The following is a 21810-nucleotide window of genomic DNA, read 5'->3' as shown; positions in this document are numbered from 1 at the left end:
CTCCTGAATTTAAAGCCCTGTATCAGGAGATTAAACAATGAAAGTGAAACACCTATAGAAGAATTTATTGCTTTTCATATGCTAAATATGCAAGAACTAGTTTGAAAATTAGTACAGCAAATTGGTTCAGCCAGGATGTTTTCCTTGTATATATATATATATATATATTCTATATTCTATATTCTAATATAGAATATTCTAATATGATCTACACTTTCAAGATGAAGCTATCCCGTGTCATTACTGTGAAACATCACTGAAAATGACACTGTGAGGCATTTTCATTTGTAGTTTCTATTAAGTTTAGCTGATGTCATGAAAAGTGTGTGTAATTTTTATTTGTAAAGTTTTAGATTCAGATATTTTCTGATTACATACAGCTGTGTGATAACACAATGCCCTAATCTTGCCCCTAGGAGTGGACATCCCACCAAATTCAGCCCAGGCCCAGAGTGTGCAGTACTTAGAGAAACTGCAAAAAAACAAACAAACCCAAGAGCTATCTCAGACTCTACAGTCAGACTCTTTAAGCTCATCAGTACTTTTGAAGATTGACTTTTGTTTTCATTCATTTTCTCCTTTTTTTCCTGAGAATTTTGGAGTCATCAGTGGAAATCATTAATGACCACTCTGATTGGCTTCAGAGTGAAATTTATGTGGTTAATGTGGCCCTTGCATGGTATGTACCACCGGCAGATAGAGGAAGAGGCTGACATCCAGAAGTCCCACCAGTGGAACGGCATAACTAAGTGGCCGGCATAGTGTACAGGAACATCTGTGCCGGAGACGCCTCATAGGGTGGTTGAGAATGATCGATCTAAGATCCTGCGGGACTTCCATATACAGACGAACAAAATGGTGGTGGCTAACCAACCAGACGAAGACGGCTGTAGTGATAGATGCAGCGATACTGAATGACAGCAATATCTGGAAGAAGGAACACAAAAAGCTGAAGAAGTACCAAGGGCTCAGAGAAGAGCTCGAGAAGATGTGGAGGGTGAAGATATCAGTGGCCCACTGGTAATCAGAGTACCTGGTATGGTGACTTCCATGCTAGGTGAGTGGCTCCAGCAGATCCCAGGAACAACATCGGAGATCTCTGTCCAGAAGAGTGCAGTCCTGGGAACAGCTAAGATACTGCGCAGGACCATCAAGCTCCCAGGCCTCTGGTAGAGGACCCGAGGTTGAAGGCAATACCACCCGCAGGGGTGAGAGGAGAATTTTTTTAGTTTTTTTTTTATCTCAATAGATAAGATGGTTGTGTATAAGTGATCTTGTGCTTTCTAACTGGGAAAAATGTCTTTATTATATCTCTATTATAAGATTATTCACACCAAGAATTTAAAAAAGATAAAACCTTGAATGCAGTCTTTTATTTTGATGATCACAACAAAAATGTAAACACAGCAAGAGCTGAATGAGTTCAGCAAATTCTAACCTTTATCAGTAATACAGAAGCCATTTTAATAAAGATGATGATTTTTATTCACATTTTATTTTTTTTATTCACACATTCTTAATTTTCCTTGCAAGCTTTTGTCAACAGTAAGGCAATAAAATGCATTGCAGAATAACTGACAGGCTGGTTTTATTATCGGTTTGGCGGTTTGCTGCGACATCATGTTGAGTGCTTTTTGACAGTAAAGACAGTGGTTCAGTTCCAGCAGAAATACTGAATAAATAAGCAATCTTGTTAATGAATATTCAAGCAATTCAATCTTTTTATGTCTGGTGTGACTAAATGACTAAGCCTTCTAATTCATTAAGAAGGTGTTGGCTACTTCTTAATGAATTAGTTAATGGAGAACTATTTGCATGTTAATGAATTCCTAATGCCATGTATGACAAGAAAACCGTGTTTGTATATATTAAGTGTTTTCTTAAAGAAATTTTTGTCCCCAGAATGATCGGGAATGTTGTGAAATCATTTCTATATTTAAGCTTTGAAGTCAGAGTTCTATATCATTTCTTTTAGATCTTTTCTTTAATCTACATATCTCAATAAACTTTTCTTTCAAATATTTTGTTAAAGATACATTTCTCCAGTGGTACAGACATTTTAATAAACAACACTCTCTCAATAAGGTACATTCAATCCCACTTGAAGTCTTGTCCTACAGTTTCATAGAATTTGATGTTAAATGGTCTATAAAACTCCTGCAGCTGTTCTATGACCTCCTCCTCAATCTGTACATGAGTCCTACCCTTGGATTTACCGAGGCATCGTGGCTGGCTGCTGCTCTCTGGTTTCTTCAGGCAGGGGAAACCTTTGGTTCGATTAAAGTAGAAGTGTTTGTCCGTAATAATTCGTTTCAGTCCCAAAAAGTCCTGGACACGTCCCATTTCCCCTGCTGGATCTGTTATCAGTCGCTCACCGCTCACAAAGTGCATTTGCGACAAGCGAAAGTATTGCAGCCAGTTCTCCAGGTGCACAATATACATCCCAATCCGAATGGCATTCCAGGAAGTATCAACAAGACCTAAGCTTCTGTTCTTAAAGGCCAGCTCTTCAAACGTGGGAATGTCAGGCTTCTTGGAAAGCGTCTGTGTGTAGTCAGAAATGGCTCTTGTGACTGGGTTACGCACCACAACGATCAGCTTGGTCTCATGGGACATGCTGGAAATGCGTCTGGGAGCCTCTCTGGTAACAAAGTAGCTGGGAGTCTTCTCTAATGTGATCTGGCTGTCTAGTGTACGTGGCATTAGTCCCCTGGGAAGAAAGACAAAAAATAAAATTCACATGAATGAGTCACCAGGAGTTGTTATTTTCATGTCCAGGAATATTTCCACATGCTTTTATGTTTTATGACTGAACCCCCCCCCTCCCCACACACACACACACACACACACACACACACACACACATCTATCTTAGGTGGAAGTTTAAAGGCTGTCAGTTGGATCACAGAGCTAAAAAAAAAGTGGGTGTTCAAATATTTTTAGGCAAGCAGCAATTCCACAATGAGGAAGATCCAAAATCTTTAGTTAAGCATATTGTCATTAATAACAACCAAAATCAAAAGCACAAATTATGCATAATGGCAAATTGAAATTTAAACTTAGTGTGTCTCTAATTCTTTTTATTATAGTTATAAAGTTATTACTCACAAATATGTCTATTTTGGTCTTGCATTGAAAATATTAATTAATAATATAAGGAAAGAAGAAACAAAAAAAGCATTAATTAAATGTCAATGTCAAATCTTACTGACTTTTGTATAACAGCAAGAGAAAAATACAAAATATTTAAGAGCTAACAAAGAAAGTTGTCCGTCTTTTGCACTGCATTGTTAAAACAAACACCCAAATAAACACGGTGTGGATGTATTTGTTAGGCATTCGGTGCTGACAGGACAGCTTGTACAACCAAAACATGCATCATAATTATCATCATCATGCTGCCAAGATAATGGCTTTGCACATCCACAGGCAAATGATTTTATCCATCCTATTTGTCACAAGAGTTTCCCTTCGCAGTGTAATATGTCATTCTGCTTTGGCACTTTGGTTCAATAAAAGTTGATTAATAACCATCTGGTGTTGGCTGTTGAGACAATGGATCCCCTGTTCACGATTCAGAGATCATCCATACTTCTCTATAGTTATGTCTTTGCTCTACATATTCAAGTGACTGCTGTAGCTTTGGCAAAATAACTCACCAATTTGATAGGAACAGCTCCGAGACAGTTCTTTTAAAATAGCCTTTTATGTTTATTATTACAGATTACAGAGTACCTGAAAACATAACATTAATATTTTGTGTCTGCAATATGTTTGATATTTGGTGGTTAGGACAAATGCTGGGTTGATGGCATGTTAAAAAGAATGCTTAAATGTCTGTACTGTAAATGTCTGTGAAGGGTCTCAGTCATCCAGGTCATCGTAGTCTAAGGAGCTTGGGGAAAAAAAGCGTTTGGGCTTATCTAAGTTTCTTGAAGACATTTCACCTCTCATCTGAGAAGCTTCTTCAGTTCTAAGAGCAATTGGTGGAGAGTCCCAGATGAAAGAAGCCATCTACGTCCACTGTGAACGACCCTGCTTGAACAGAGGGGGTGGCTCACGACACCAACTGTCTGCCATCTATGTGGAGATAAAGTATCGAATTTCAGGGGTGGGACCACGCCTCCAAACATGTTTCTTCCGGTTCTTATCTATATATGTTCCCCCAGTTCTACAAGCTGTTCATTCTCGTTTATGTGCCAATTCTTTAACTTCTTCGCTTCTATTTAGTACATGGGGATCTGCTAGGCCCGGGAGCCACCAGCAGTCCCCTTCGAGGCCTTCCCCAAACCGCTGCTCAATTCACGTCCAAGCCATTCACCTTCATCTACTAAAATGCTGTCTAACCTAAACGGAGGACGTGGGCCCAGCTAGTGAAAATCCAGCTTTGAGATCCCTTCCCAGACACCTTAACAGTCACTCACACATTGGGTCATTTGTTCTCAGTAATTCACATGATAGGGTGGGGCAAGGTCTCACAATCACCTGAAACCTTGGCTGATTGTGACCAACACCCGTTTTTACACCTTGGCTGTGATTAGGCAGAGGGACAACAGGGAGTCCAAGACCCTCTTAGTGACACTCCCAATAGGGCTTAAAATCTGGGACTCGGCACCAATTGCTCTTAGAACTGAAGAAGCTTCTCAGGTGAGAGGTGAAACTTCTTCAAGAAGCTTAAAGAAGTCCAGACACTTTTCTTTCCAGCTCCTTAGACTCTGTACTGTACATGAAATCTCAAAACAACATACACCCAGATATAGTGTATGCTGTAGTAGACTGCACCGGGACACCTAAACCTCCAGGAGCTGCTCGTCTATAGAAACCCATGCTGTGAAGTTCCTGGCATGCATTTTTTTTTAATCACAGATGTTAATGCAAGAGGAGGTTTCAAACTCTGCAGTTGCTGGGCCAACAGAGTACTATGTAACTTTATGCTGTCTCTTACTTTGTTGCTGAGTTACTGTGCTTCCTTACACCTCCCAGTTTGCAATAATACCACTTACAGCTGATTGTGGAACAGCTAGGATGGAGAACATTTGATGGACTCACTGATCACAATGATGGCATCCTATTCCAGTATCACGGTCAAATTCAGTGAGCTCTTTAGAATGATCTATTCCTCCACAGGGCAGACTGCATGGTTACTGGCTTGATTTTTGTACACTTGCTGCAATAGGACTGAAAACACCTGAATTCAAAGATTAGGGATTCTGGCCCAGTACTCTTTTATCCACATAGTTTATCTAAAGTTGGGGTTGACACAAAGTTCACACTGAAACAATGCTGAAACATCAGTAAAAAGTTTAAAGATTGTAAAGTGTCAAACCCCAACTCCCTTGTGTAGCGCTAATTAAAACAAACGACAGGTAGTGAGAGATGTTCAAAAAACACTGACATTAACTTCGGATGTTGGCGTGTCAGATGAGCCTTGAAGCCTTGGAGAATGCTTTCTGTTTGCTAGTCTTCAACATTCATTTGCATGAGTACTTAGAACACACACATAACATACTGATATGCTTCATGACTGGATCATATGCATCTGTGGAAAAAATACTATCTATGGTATTGTGGTTAGTAATTAGCCACATTTAGTGTCCATATAACCTCAGTAATTAGGTTCTGGACATGGCAAAAATAAACATTATACTTTTGATCTGCAAGTCCAGCACAGTGCTGGGTGACTTTAAACCATGTTACATAGCTACATTCTCAGCATGTGAATTGGTTTCTGGATATCAGATACATTACTACACAGTTCTGATGATAAATATCAAACTTTCTTTATTATTACCGGAGGAAGGCTTCGATTAAAACCTAACCTTTCTGAAAGCCTTTTCTTTCAAGGTAGGGGTAGCCATAGGTTACCTCTACAGTCTTGGAATTATTGATCCATTTAGTTTTATTTATGAATCCTTAGTTGTTGGCTCGGGTGCCTCGGGGCCACCAGGGAACTATTAATCTTTTATAAGAACAGCACCTTCCAAGCAAACAGCTTTGCTACACACTGGAAAAATAAATAAATAAAAATAAAAAAAGGCGGTGCAGAACCTAAAGAGATCTTCAGTTGTCTTCTCGAATAAGTGTTTTTGTTATCTGATTTGTCAATTCCTTACGTTTTTACCACCCTCAGAGATGAAGATTGTGTAGTTGCAAAGTAAATTCAATATGCACTGGTTAAAAACTGCAATTTAATATTACACAAAGCTTAACATTAACACATACAGAGAAAGGGCACATAGTGTTTACTGTGCAAGCATATACAACTCTTTTTCTGTAGAGAACATGTTAACACCTTTGCAGTGCAGGGAGAAGAGGCTGGGACTGTGACATTTATGAAAACGATAAGGATGTCAAATTTAGAAGATATTTGACAGGGATTCCTAACTCCCACTGGTAGTGAGCCTGTCTTTTAAGCTTGTTTATTCCCAGTGAGGCGCAGGACTAGACATGGATATTGTATTGACAAGATCTCCTTAAAGAAAAAGAACAAAAAAACCCCACAAATCTCAAATACATTTCTATTTTTAAGTTAAGGGAGGAAAGGATGTTATAAGCTACTGTGTTAATAAAGCCCAGTTGTGAAGCCATCATCATCATCATCATCATCAAAAACATCTTGGTGTTCTGAAGCCCGATGAGGCACGGCTGAGAAACTGAGGCGCACTGTGCTTTAATACCATAGCAACATGTCAATCACAGTCTAAAGCATACCTCCCGTATCTGCTGTTGAATCGTATGTGAGGCTGGACCAGGAAGTTGTTTTTTGTGAAACTGATCAAGTGTGGCTTGGAGTAATTGTCCTGTTTCCATCCTGATGGTATTCTACAAAGCACAATTAAATCATGTTATGTTGAACTTAAAGTTTTCAGTGTCACAAAGTTGGCTCCCTTTGTCCCTGATGCCAAACACATGAAGTCATCTGAAAATGTCACATTGTCTTTTATTTACAGTTTGCTTTGAGTTTCTTCTGAAGGAATACATTTATACACACAATTTTTAAACTGTCTTAAAAACACTACTTGTAATATTACCAAATGAAAACTAAGTTGCAGTATTTTATTTTAATAATTAGTCCTTATGTGCTGCACTAGTGTCTTTTACACAAGTGGAATGGCAGCTCAAAGCACAGAAAATTGATCAGTTATTTTTGTAGGCTATTTATCACTCAGAATACTCAATCAATAACAGTAATTTCACATTGATCTGCCATTTTCTTTATTAGTCAGGAGGGTGTCAGAACTCAATGGTCTAAAAATCTTGCTGTTTTAAAATTATCAGAAAAAAACAAAAAAACAAAAACTCTGATATGTTCTAAATGTTTTAGAGACAGGTGTGGGTTATATATGTGTGTGTGAGTGTGTGTGCTACAGCCTTGCCTTTTTTACGTGTCTGCTTACATCTTCAACACATTCATTGTTATGTGTTCATGGTGGAAAAAGAAACTGTGGCAACAGAACCAAAGCATAGCTATCTGCTGCCAAGGAGAGAGTGTAAATTAAGATTTTTTTAAAAGTGCTATATCATTTAAAGTTTTAAACTTAACACTGATCTATGACTCACTGTCACTAATATGTACGGAGGAGGTCAGGAGAGCAGTGCGTGTCTCCAGCCATGTGTAAAACATCAGAGGCTCTGTCATGGTTTGGGGCTGGATTTCATCCAGTGGAGCTGCGACTCTTGTAGAAATTGAGAGAATTATAAACACAAAAAAACCCTGTCAGATTTTGATCCACCATGCAGTACTTCCTGGATATCATCTGACTGCCAAATGCTTAATTTTTCAGAAGGGTGATGATCCCAACATCCAAAAAAGAGCTTTGAATGTGCTTGAAGAAGCCTGGAGAACTATTCCTGGAGACTACGTAAAAAATTACAAGAAAGCTCGCCTAAGAGAGCTCAGGCTGTGTTGAAGAATAAAATTGGACAGAGCAAATATTGACTGTTAAGCTTGTTAGAATTATACAAACTCTGTTTTCACCTTATATGCCTTATGTCATTCTATTTTTGCAGATGTTTAAGTGTTTTCTGATATTTTTTCATATTTCTCAGACTTTAACAGTGTTGGAAATCAGCCATAGAGCTATACTTATCTACTTATAGCTTGTAGACCAGGTTGACTAAATCCACAAAGAGCGCAGAGTACTGGAGTACAGCATAGGCCAGCTGATCACAGTGTGCTCACAAAGAAAAATCTACTGGAGCTCACAAAACAAATTATCATGTGTCTTATAAGTCATTTTTTTCATATATGCACTGTTACACCCAATCTTAGATGCTCGATTCCACTTTAACCTCTCGTGATGCTCAAAAGAGTGAAATGGTATGTCACATTTTATGCGAACCTGAAGCAGGAAGACCAGGTAACGAGAGAAACATGCTAAATACTTTTTATACTGTCATTACCTCTAAATGGAGTTTGAGGTTTTTGCCAAGAACGCCCAACTACATTAAACCTGCTTTGTAGTACACCGCTATGCTTTTTGTTTCTAATAGGAGTAATCCACCAACCAGATTAAACCACATGGTCTACTGGCTTTTTTCATTTGTGACCTGCTTCTCCTGTTCTGGTCTTTTGTTCAAGACAAAAGGTTTTTACTTGAAAATGCACGTAGTTTTTTAAATAAACATGTCCACAGAGAAAACAATGCAGTCAGCCGCATGTTAAAATCACATTAACATTTGAAAGGTGCTAATGCATGCAGCATACATTTGAAATCAAATGCATCTAAAACACATCTGAAGGTGGTCTGACTCACAGTGATAGGAAGGTGTAAGTGTAATCAGTGTAGGTTTAATAGATTCTTCAGATATCACATCCAACATTATGAAAGAATTAAAGTAATGGATTATTTCCTTCCAGTATTAGAAAGTAATGACCAGTGAGCACAAAATAGCAATGTATGATTTCTTTACGTTACATACACTTGAACAAAATGCATTTTCTGCAAATGCAATCATTGGAAAACTTTGAAATAATGAATACATGTTTAGAATTTTAGGTTTTAATCTATTTAGTCCAGAAAGATTTATAAAATCTAGATTGAGTGGTAATAGTTCTATAAATTTTTCCCATCAATGTGTGCTGGGAGGTGTTCAGTTGGTTTAGTTAATCTCAGACATGGATGCTTTCTACCTCAGCTTTTGTGTACATGTTCTATGAGCCCAAAACCAGGAAAATGAGACGAGGCCATTTAAAATATATCTTCAGGGAACATCTAGAAATCTATTTCAGAATTGAATAGGGCTGATTTCCCAGCCTGTACAGGATATCTCCACCAACTTTTCTCAGGCCTGAGTGGAAAGCATTACACCAGCAGTGAGTGTGATTCCTACTAAAACTATTCAGGTGTTTACAGTAATTGTCATTAATGGATGAATAAATCTTATATGAGTTAATTATTGTTTTCTGAGGGAATTTCTTGAATGAAGCACAATTTGTTACCAATTATGAAACAAATTGTGTTTTTTCTTCATTATCTGTTTACACATAAATTATTTTTACATTTATCTTCGGCTTTGCATCCTCCGACTCTCACGTTCTTTTTATGATTCTTTAAATAATTACCTGATGTTTCATCATATTGTTTAACTAGCTATAACTTCAGCCAGGGAGCAAAAAGTAAAATCCAATAATCAAACAATGATGGTCCTCTTTTATATATTAAAATCATAACCATTTAACAGGGACACTTTTATATTAGTGAGATATTTAGAGAGATGTTAATCGTGAACACTGGAGCAAAGGTTTATGTCCAAGTTTATTTGTCTGGTTATCACACAATTCGGTCGGGTATGGCTGATTTTTAGCTGAAACAGACTGAATATTTTATTTTAATAAAGCATACACCTTTGCTCACTTAAACACACAGTAGTAGCAGCCTCATTTGTGTGTCTCTTCATTACCGAGATAGCAGGAATCAAGCCCGAAGGAGAATATGCAATACCTGAGGCAGGTGTCTGAACCCATCATCAAAAATTGTGCTTTTCAGCGTTTTTGTTTCCCCCCCCCCCTCACCATACCAAGAAACTATCAGCACTGCAGACGGCATCTGAAATAAAAAGATAAAACTGAGGGTTCCTGCAGCAGCAGGTACGCAAAAGCTGCTCACGAACTCTGTGGATAATAATTATTTGTTACAACAAAATATATAGATTTTAATTCCCCTAGACTTGTTTGGGGGGCAGTCACTGTTTCTGAAAGTTTGAATCAAAATGCTTCGAATTAAAATACACTCCCATTTGAACACTTTGCTTTTTGGACCTGCGAACACAAACACATGCACAAAAACCCAGACACACACCTTGATTAACTGACATTTGAGTGAAGTGCCTTGATTGATTACCACCTTCTCACTCAGAATAAGTAGTAAATTCTTTGGGGGTAATTTGCAATCTACTTCACAATTCTTGGTCAAACTTTAAGTCAGGATGCATTACAGTCTTGGCTCTGACATTTTAATCACTTCAAGAAAATGAACTCATGGGTGGAAGATCTGCTCAATACAGTAAATGAGGCCGGCTCCTGGAGAACATGGATGAAAGCTAATTTGTTCTGGATGCTTCAGCACTGCATTTGAATCTGCAATTGCACTTTTTTTTTTAATTAATTAAAACATTCAACAGCTGATTTAATGTAATAATGTCACAGTGACACGTTTTCACTTCTTACCAACACACTTATAATTTTAAAAACACTGACTTAAATGATTGAAGTGGTGACATTTAGAATTTGTGCTGGAGTTAGTCTTAGAATAACTACTCTGACCATTCTGGTAATAATTACAATGTCGGTATGAGCGTCATATAAAAATGAATTTTGAAAACATTACACTGTGGTAGAATATTAATGAGAAAAGGAAGAAAACACAGAAATGAACATCCTTTTGCATCTCTTATCTACAGCTTTGTTGGGGTCAACTGCAGAAAGCACGTCAGTCCTTGCCTCTCATTAATGAAGTGTAGTATGCTGAAAGATAGTCTAAATATTAAAGTGAACCTGAAAAAGCTTGCTGGCTAGTTTGCTCAATGATTTTCTCTGTTGGCAATGTGGAAGCAGGGGGTTTGGACTCCATGCTGAGTTCCCCCCAGATGCTGCTATATCATTACAAAATTAATAACCTACAAATATGAACATCTTCATTTGAAGTACCAAGGATTCCCTATTAAACCCGGGTACAGCATTTTGCTTGTTATTATCTGTTTTATATATATATATATATATATATATATATATATATATATTTATTTATTGGTCAACTGCAGTAGGCCGGTGGTGCAGTATAGGTAAGCACTGCCCTGTGCAATATGCAGCTTTGTTGTTAAAGTTTATTATGTTACAGTTATTAACGTATCTATTAAAAATGTTATTACCCTCAACCTTATGACTATACTATGCACTGATAACATAAAGATTTAAATTAGGTGATGGCGCCGGTGAGGTCGGCTGCCGTCACGACTGCTCCGACCACTTTTTCTTTGTCTTTGTTTTTTAAGTTAGTTTTCAGCGTTTCTAAATCGGCAAAATCACCACCATTGGGTACATTAGGTATGACAGTGACACTCTTGTTTCTATTGGTTTACAATGTACTCACAATTCGAAGTTTTTAACTCCGGATCCGAGCTGGCCGAGTGAGATCTTGAGGGAGAACAAAGGGAAGCGGCGGCGGCCTAGAGGGAAGCGAGCCGGCGTCAGGAACAGGCTGAGAGCTCGTGCACACCGCACACCTCTGCCTAGCATCCTGCTCGCCAACGTCCAGTCACTGGAGAACAAGCTTGACGACCTCAGGGCCAGGGTAAAGTTCCAGAGAGACATTCGGGACTGCAATCTCCTCTGCTTCACCGAGACATGGCTGAACCCAGCGGTGCCGGACCACGCCATCCAGCCGGCCGAGTTCTTCTCGGTTCACCGCATGGACAGGACACGGGACTCGGGGAAGTCAAGGGGAGGCGGCGTGTGTTTAATGGTGAACAACAACTGGTGCAACAGTGCGAACGTTGTTCCTCTCACACGCTCCTGCACACCAAATCTGGAACTACTGTCCATCATGTGTCGTCCTTTTTATCTACCTCGGGAATTTACATCGGTCATTATAAGTGCCGTTTATATTCCACCACAAGCGGACACGGTCACCGCCTTATGCGAGCTGCATGAGGCACTCACACAGCACCAGACACAACACCGGGACGCTGCGCTTATTGTGACGGGGGACTTTAATAGCGCCAACCTCAAACGCGCAGCGCCGAACTTTTATCAACACATCTCCTGCCCCACCAGAGGTGAAAGGACACTGGACCACTGCTACACTACGGTCAAGGACGGCTACAAGGCACAATCCCGCCCTCCTTTTGGCAAATCTGATCACGCCGCCATCTTCCTCATCCCAAAATACAAACAAAGGCTGAAACAGGAAGTTCCGGTTCAGAGGAAGGTCGCGCGCTGGACGGATCAATCGGTGGCCGCGTTACAGGACGCACTCGATGACGCAGACTGGGGCATGTTCAGAAACAGCTCCGATGATGATGTCAACGTGTTTACGGAAGCGGTTGTGGGATTCATCGGGAAACTAGCGGATGATACCGTGGAGACAAAGACTATCACAACGTTTCCCAACCAGAAGCCGTGGGTGGATAAAACCATCCGCGACGCTCTGAGATCCCGCACCCCTGCCTACAACACGGGACTCATGACGGGGGACATGGACCCGTACAAAGCCGCGTCATATAACGTGCGGAGGGCGGTGAAAGAGGCGAAGCAGCGCTACGGGAGGAAACTAGAGTCACAACTCCAACAGAGTGACTCTAGGAGCCTGTGGCGGGGACTAAGGACAATAACGGACTATAAAGCACCAACAACTGGTATGACGAACGCGGCCGTGACTCTGGCAGACGAGCTGAACACTTTCTATGCTCGCTTCGAGGCTGCAGCTAAGGACTCCAACAATGCTAGTGTTAACGGCGCTAACGGCTGCAGACAGGAAGATACTGCCAGCACCGGAAACGTGCTCGTCATCTCCGAGCATGAAGTAAGGAGAGCCTTCAAGAGAGTGAACACCAGGAAAGCAGCAGGACCAGACGGCATCCCAGGTCGTATCCTAAGAGACTGCGCATACCAGCTAGCTCCTGTGTTCACTGAGATATTCAACATCTCTCTATCTCAGTCGGTGATCCCCACATGCTTCAAAGAGTCCATCATTGTTCCTGTCCCGAAGAAACCCCACCCTGCTTCTCTCAATGACTATCGCCCTGTAGCCCTCACCTCAGTAGTGATGAAGTGCTTTGAACGCCTGGTCAGAGACTTCATCATTTCCTCACTACCAGACACACTGGACCCACTACAGTTTGCTTACCGTCCAAATCGTTCCACAGACGATGCCATCTCTCATCTCCTCCACACATCACTCACTCACTTGGACACTAGAAGGGGGAATTATGTTAAAATGCTCTTCATAGACTACAGCTCTGCATTTAACACCATAATTCCCTCCACACTCACCACCAAGCTGGAGCATCTGGGACTCAGCTCATCTATGTGTCTGTGGATCTCCAACTTCCTAACTGGCAGACCACAGGCAGTAAGGATGGGCGGACATGTCTCAGCCTCCACCACTCTCGGCACTGGAGCCCCCCAGGGGTGTGTTCTGAGCCCCCTGCTGTACTCTTTGTACACATATGACTGTGTGGCCACTACCAGCTCCACCACCATCATCAAGTTTGCTGACGACACCGTCGTGGTGGGCCTGATCTCTGATAACAATGAGACGGCCTACCTGAAGGAGATTAGGAATCTGGAGAACTGGTGCCAGAGGAACAACCTCCTTCTAAACGTCAGTAAGACAAAGGAGCTGATAGTGGACTTCAGCACTAAGCAGGAGAGGAACTACCAGACCCCTGTCATCAACGAGTGCCCAGTGGAGAGAGTGGACAGCTTCAAATACCTCGGAGTTCACATCACGCAGGACCTGTCATGGTCCTGTCACATCAACACCGTGGTGAAAAAGGCCCGTCAGTGTCTCTACCACCTCAGACGCTTGAGAGACTTCCAACTGCCCTCCAAGGTGCTCAGGAACTTTTACTCCTGCACCATAGAGAGCATCCTGAAGGGAAACATCTTAACCTGGTTCGGGAACAGCACCATGCAGGACAGACGAGCTCTACAGAGGGTTGTGCGGTCAGCTGAGCGCACCATCCGCTCCGAGCTCCCTGACCTGCACTCAATCTACAGCAGGCGGTGCTGGACCAAGGCCAGGAAGATCGTGAAGGACCTCAGCCATCCCAACAACAGACTGTTCTCTCTGTTGAGGTCAGGAAAGCGATTCCGCTCCCTGAAGACCAACACAGAGAGACTGAGGAGGAGCTTCTTCCCGCAGGCGATACGGTCTCTCAATCACACCACCACACAGTACTGACCCACACATACAGTTCTTACACACACTGGACATTCTGGACATTGTTTTCACTTCATTACTTAAATCACGTTGCTGTTATTGTGTATATATTTATTTGTATTTCTTCATACATTTTTATATAGTTCTATATTGTGTATTTTGTTGTACAGTTATTTTATTTTCAACTTTAATTTATATATTTTATCTTATTCTCCCAGTTAAATTTACCCTTCATTCTAATTTGTGTTGTACAGTTATTTCATTTTTAACCTTAATTTATATTTTATTCCTTCCTAGTTAAATTTACCCTTTTTAATTTTTCATATTTATTTCCTATCTTATTCATAGCCTTTTCCTTTTTTGTTTTCTTTAGGTCACGAGCAGTTGTCCAAGCATTTCACTACATATCGTACTGTGTATGACTGTGTACGTGACAAATAAAATTTGAATTTGAATTTGAATTAGGTTATCCCAGACTGCTTTCTATCAATACTGCATAATTCGGCACCAAACGATTACAAACATAACCTCTCTGAAGTCTTTAATTGGAAGTTCAATTTTTCAACACTACTTGGATTTTGTCCCAGTATTGTAAGTTCTGAATTTTCTTAGTGTTTTTGGTTTCATTATTATTCATAATTTCTGATTAATATAAACATATATAAATATAAACATTTCGATTTCCTGTTGGTCCTCTTTCTCATCTAGTATTTTCAATTTCATTCTTGTTATTTTAGAAATATGTTAAATTGTTATTAAAATATTATATTTCTTTGCTCAGTTTCACTGTGATTCTATGTGCTTTTTTCCCAATTGTGAGCCTTTAGTTCTTGTTGTAGTTGAGTCCCAGTTACTGTTACATGGAGTTTGTTATTTGTGTTTAGTTTCCTCAGTATTCCTTCCTTCCTTCCATTAGTTTTTTCCTGTGTCATTGTCTTGATTGTCTACACCTGTGTTTAGTTTGCCACAGCTGTCGCCACTTCCCTGATTGCCCTTGCGTGTAAACAGGCCTGCCTTTCCTGAGGCTTTGTCACAATATCTGTTGTTATTTCTGTGTGCCACCTGAGGGGTATATATTAAAGATGATTTCATTCTGTTAGCTGCTTTGAGAAAACCGAAGATCCCAGTGAGAGATAATGGGTATAACAACAGTGGTTATCAGCTTTCTCACTTAAACTGTGTTTTCTGTTTCAGGCCCTGAGCATGCTCACACAGAATAGGGGGTTTTCCACATTATTATATGACTCTGACGTTATATGACTCTGGTTTCTATGAGTGCCACCTACTTCAATCAGAGATATTATCACATGATGATAAAATGGTAATAAAATTCTTTAGAGGACACATAAAAAATAACAGTAAAATGCAAAAGTGTTGACAGGAAATTAATGCCGGAGGAAGTCTTTAATCTTGGGCTTTAAAACACAGTGCAATTTAAAAGAAAGGAAAAACAAAAACATGTTAATACTAGATAACCATTTTAATCCTGACTGTTTTCTCTGTGCTGCTGTTTCTTTCTAAAGTTATGCTTGCACATTCAAGCTCTGAAACTATAAACTAGATACTCTTAAACATTAAAGGTGATTGAGTGTGCTCAGCTCTGACTTTGTCCAATAGCATAATAAAGATATGGAAACTGCTTCACTTTTTTTTGACAGATCAAAGTACAATGAATGCTACTGACGGAATAGGAGTTCTTGGTGTGTTTTGTGTTCTAGCAGCTGCAATGTGAGACTTATCACAAGATTAGAATCAAGTATACAAACCTTTACACATTCCCTGCATCGTTGGCTAAATATGTACAAATCTCACTAATAATGTGACACAGTTTTTGCAGGTGTAACTTTACAGGTAGGCTTCATCCCTGATGTTGATGGTTCAGCTTAGCAAATTAACTATATATTAAATCTATATTTCGCTTTAAACACACTGTAAATTAAAAAATTAATGAGAACATGGCGCATCTAGCCACATGTAGTTTTAAACTGAAACCCTGAACACACAATCTCCTCTCGACCATATTATGTGTATAGTATAGGATACCCTAGTCATTTAGCTAGGAAATAAAGAACACATATGAGACAGAAAAGTCACACTAGCAAGCTATATCAAGCTTTAAGCCATTCAGTCTTCCATCTTAGTACCTCCCTCTGCCAAGTCATGTTTCTTTTTTGTATTGTTGTATGTTTTGTACTTTAACCAATACTATCACCAATAATACCTATTCAGATAGTAAAAATTAATTCCAATATTGTCTCCATTTTATCATCATCATCATCATCATCATCATCATCATCATCATCATCATGTAACCTCTCTGATTGGAGCAGGTGACATTAGGGATCATTTTGTGAAGAGTATGAGTCATGTAAAGAAAAACATCCCTTGTGAAGCAGAAAGCCTAGGTTAACAAATGGTTAGATAGCGCTGATAAAATTCAGCAGAATTTAATTTAAAACTGTTAATGAGGAAGCAGGCCTTTATGTGTGATCCTGCATGTGTGCTATACTGTTAATAGGCTACAAAGTGTATAGCTGCAAATTGCTGTGTCACTTCCAGCACAGAAAGACTGAGGCGAAGAAAGAACTGATCTTCTCCAGATGCGCTTTGCTGAACAACTTAAACTTCCAAAGAGCAATGCAGGTTCATCAGGGATGCAGACCATCAGAACAAGTAAAGGTCAGCTTTGAATCATCTCCTTGTGAACAATCAATGAACTCAGAATGTATTACTGTCATTTTACCGTGGCTTGGACTTAAAAAACACTACTGCATTTTGCCAGTTCAACATAAGTTCTCTGTTCATTCTCTCAGTGAAAATAAAAGTGCATCTGTAACTTGTGCATTACTCATATATACCGTAGTCAGCATACCAGATGGGAAATTCAGAAAAATGAAGCCAATGCAGAAGTTTCTTTAGTTTATCTCCGACTTAATTAAGATAGCAATAGTTGTGCTGTACCTACTCAGTCCATATTTCTCTTCTGCTAATGGAGTTGACTTGGATTGTACTTAACAAGCCAACCTTCTTTTCTGGCTAAAAGCACACCCCTTTGAAGTGGGTGGAAGGAGCACTACAGCCACAAAAATCGCAACAATCAGTTGGGCATGACAACCTGGGAAATTGCTGCAATTGCTGCTGTCTTGGATGCAGTTTTCAGTAAAATACAGTTACTTTTGAACCGGTTTGGTTTGGTTGAACTATTCTGTATTCTAGAGTTGACCTTAAAGATTTTTTTTCTTCTTTAAAACTCATACCAAACTGTTGTTCCTGGCTGGCAGCTTCATTTTCAATCCTTTCAATCCCACTGAGTGTGGAGATCTTTGTCCAACATATCCACTACCCCTCCTCTGCACATTTCAAAACCATCTCACTCTTGCCTCTCTAACTCTGTCTCCAAAACACTCAACCCAAGCTATTCCTCTGAAACTCATTTATATTCAAATCTCGTCGCTCCCAGTGCTCCCAGTGCTCCCAGTGAAAACTTTAACATCTTCAACTCTCTCAGCTCCAACTCTGCCTCTTGTCCTTTTGTCACTGACACCATCTCCAAACCACACATCACTTGTAAACCTTCCCTTTCACTCTTGCTGCTATTCTTCTGTAACAAATCACCCTGACACTTGTCTTCATCCAGTCCACCTTGCTTATATTCTCCTCTTCACCTCTCTTGTACACTGTCCATTGCTTTGGATGGTTGACTCAAGGTATTTAAACTCATCTGCCTTCACTGCCTCTACTCATTACAAATTCACTGTTACAGCTCTCTCCCTCACGTATTGCATTCACACATATATTCTGTCATGCTTCTACAGACTTTCATTCCTCTTCCCTCCAGAGCATGCCTCCACCTCTCCGGGTTCTCTTCTACCTGGTATCTTATTACTCTCACTACAGATCACAATATCATCTGTGAACATTATAGTTTGAGAACTTCTGTCTGACCTCAACTGTCAACCTGTTCATCAATATTCCAAATTAAAGGCTCAGAGCTTATCACTGTTGTAATCCAATCCTCACCTTGAGCCCACCTGTCACTCCTACCACACACTTCACCACAGTTTGGTTATTCTTATACAGTACTTGACATACTTCTGTCGTTCTTGACTTCCTCATACAGTACCTGTTACGGCCCTGGGCCTTGGAGAAAGTGAGACCGCCTTTTCCCTTCAAGCAAAGCCAAGAGTGCCAGGACTCTCTGACGATTGGCTAGCTGGAGACTCATGCCAGCCCCTGTGCATGCAGATTGCACTATGGCAACCTACATAGACGATTGGCTGCCTGGGGATCCTGTGGCACTCCGTGAAGCAATCAGTGGCTGATCGTGCTCACCTGCCGCTACAAAACACTGGAAAACCTTCACTCGGGGCATCTGTTTTGGAGAGTGTGCAATTTGCCCTTCCTGCCTCCCTCTGTGAACTGTGCTCGCTCAACTCTATTCAAAGTGGTGAACTTTGTGGGTTAACCCCGGTGTATGGTTGAGCTTAGCCTGTTTAGACTTGTCATTTGTTATTCTCACCTGTGTTTGCCTTATGTGTTAATTGGTTGCCCAGTGGCGTGTTGAACACAGCCCTGTCAGTTTTCTGTTTAAAGTTTGCAATAAACCTTTTTTTTTTAAACTGATTCCCCTCAGGGTGGCCTTGTTTGTGTTCGTCTCCTTAGTTATGTTGCGGCTTTTTATGTTGTGGCAGTTCTTACTTGGCACCCTATCTTACACTTTGTCTAGATCCGCAAAGAAATGATGCTCCATCTGACCATCTGTAGTACTCTTTCTTGACAGGAACTGATCATCAGTTCTCTTCTTAACCTAACTTCAACTCTTTCTCATAGCTTGACATGGCTCATCAACTTTATCCCTCTGCAGTTACCACTGTTCTGCACATCACTCGTCTTCTTGAAAATTTGTACCAGTACACTTCTTCTCCATTTCTCGGGTATCCTCCCCTAGACCCCATCCCTAGACATCTCCATATATGCACAGGTATGTCATCTAGACCACTTCTCTTCCTCTTCGTAGCTACCAACACTGCCTCCTTAAAATCGAAGACTCAATGTGAGATCTTTGCTACATTTCTGTGCTTTGTAGTGTTGCCCTATTAATGTGAGATATGTGCCATGTTTGTGGGGTATTAATGGCTGCTCATTAATGATTTTTGTATCACAGTTGAGCTTATGGAGCGTGAACATTTTGCTTCACTATTTAGATGTACCCATTAAAACAATGATTCCAGTGGGGCTTTTTCTCCTTTTTAAAAAAAATTTAATCTAAATGATCATTATTATATTCCATTAACAACTATTGTTTTCGACCTTATTTTTTATAATTAGCAAGAAAACACATTTGACTGTGAGAGCTAAGGAACTAACCAGTGTTTTCTGCACACCATTCTTCCTATATCTTTTAATCAATCAAGGTGTTGCAACAGAGTATGACTAATAAATCAGTTTAATGAGTTGGCAAATCTGTTTGGGATTTAGCTTAGAAACCATTAATCACATTGTGAAGTGTTTCTGCAGGGGCAAAGAAATTTAGTGAATGTCTTTACCTCCCATCGGACAACCAGTGTTTGCCATTAGAAGGAGTAATAATGAACCCTGCCCATTAAACAATATGCAAGCTCACAGACTGACCGCAGAGACGCCCAAACTAAAGTATCCATTACATGCCGTGTTTATCCAGTCTCAGGAGTAATTTAACAATGAAACAGTTACCCAATAAATTACAAGAAAAAGTCACTTGGGCTCTCATTGCCAGTGTGTTATCAGAATAAGCAGCATGCAGAGTAATGATAGTCATACGCCTTAGCAATGAACAAAAAGTTGGGTGTAAAAGCAAAAACATGGCATTTTCTAGAATGAACTTAAACTTGTATGGCAGTAGTGCATGGAGAAAAATGTTTATTACTGAGTCGAATCATTTACCTAATGTTAAAATCTGTTTAGTGTAAACTCTTATATAATTATGGCTGAACAATGTACTGTTTCAGTGCCCTGTTATATAAGGATTGGTGTAATTTTTTTTAATGTCTTTGGATACAATGTTTTTAAACAGTCTTCATCTACATTACTGTTTAATTTAAGATCCAGCAAGTTAGATATGATGAATTTACTTGCATCATTTAATCACTTTTTAGATTGTGAAGTCCGAGCTAGTTCAGATAAGCAGCTCAAGATGCTGTGTGCCATACATACTTTAAATTCTTCACTTTCCTCATAATGGATTGTATTTATATAGCGCTTTTCGGGGCCCTCAAAGCACTTTACAATTCCACTATTCATTCACTCTCGCATTCACACACTGGTGGAGGCCCTGGGGCAGACTGACAGAAGCAAGGCTGCCATATCGTGCCATCAGCCCCTCTGGCCATCACCAGTAGGCGGTAGGTGAAGTGTCTTGCCCAAGGATACAGCGACCGAGACTGTCCGAGCCGGGGCTCGAACCGTCAACCTTCCGGTTACAAGACGAACTGCCAAGTCTTGAGCCACGATCGCCCTCATGTCATATATTGAATGCAAGTATCCAGTTTCGCAGATTGTTTAAGTTTCTTCTTCATACAACCCCTCCACCACCACGTCATCTACCCATAGGCTACTCTCTTCAGTTTTCTATGCAACATATTTATGGAACATGAACACCAAACTAACAATGTTCTGCTACTGATGTAAATTAATCAGTTCAAACTTGAGTTGTCCAATTGGAAATAATAAAAAAAACAGGTTCCAGTGTTTTCAGATGTTTTTGTTTGCATGATTTCTTTGAACTGTACAAACCATTTGTCCTGAAATGTCCTGAAAAGCCAATACCACAGATGCACAGACCTGCTCCATGGCGTCTAAATCCATTAGCACTTTGTATTATGCAGGTAGACTGTGCAGAGAAAATGTTCTTATGCTGCGTGATTCTCATAATGTCTGTGACAATGCGCTTCCTAAAAATGGCATCTTCCTTTTTCCTGATATGACAGCACAGATCCAGTCTCCACTGGTGAGGCGGCTCTATTATTAAACTATCACTCACTTCGATTACAGCTGTGATGACATCTGATCATTAATCACCAGCAACAGAAGCCTGCCACCTCAAAAGTCTATTAAGAGTTAACAAAGGGCAGTCAAGGCGATTACAGCAAACCTGCGGCCAGCTCCGGCTACGTGAGGCAAAGAGGTGAATAACAATTCAGTGTCCTGAGAATCAAGCATCTACTTCTCTAATTTAATTGGCTGAAAACAGCAGACTAACTGAGTCAGATGTGTTGCAGCAGGGGTTCATTGTGACACCAGGCATGTCGTCAGCTACATTATAAAATCAAAACATATCTAATGCTGTACAATGCAGTACTGCAGCACTGGAAAAAATGCATGAAATTTTTAGCCTTAAACAAAATCCCATTGAACTGCTGTCATTTCAACTCAAGACCCCTGTTTTCCT

The 21810-nt window shown here is 40.1% G+C and overlaps 1 protein-coding gene across 1 annotated transcript in view; it reads right to left on the bottom strand.

Annotated features, from left to right (window-relative positions):
* Positions 1–1942: 1942 nt before the first annotated feature.
* Positions 1943–21810, bottom strand: part of hs3st2 (heparan sulfate (glucosamine) 3-O-sulfotransferase 2) — a 32394-nt gene continuing 12526 nt past the window's right edge. Inside the window, exon 2 of the mRNA XM_082529456.1 lies at positions 1943–2710. Within this exon, the coding sequence (XP_082385582.1) occupies positions 2092–2710 (619 nt within the window). The 3' untranslated portion in view covers positions 1943–2091. The remainder of the gene's footprint in view (positions 2711–21810) is intronic.

The sequence above is a fragment of the Aulonocara stuartgranti genome, assembly GCF_965226115.1.
Source record: "Aulonocara stuartgranti genome assembly, chromosome: 4".
NCBI classification, from domain to species: domain Eukaryota; kingdom Metazoa; phylum Chordata; class Actinopteri; order Cichliformes; family Cichlidae; genus Aulonocara; species Aulonocara stuartgranti.
The sequence above is the reverse complement of the archived record's forward strand: the minus strand, read 5'-3'. Positions and strand labels throughout refer to the sequence as shown.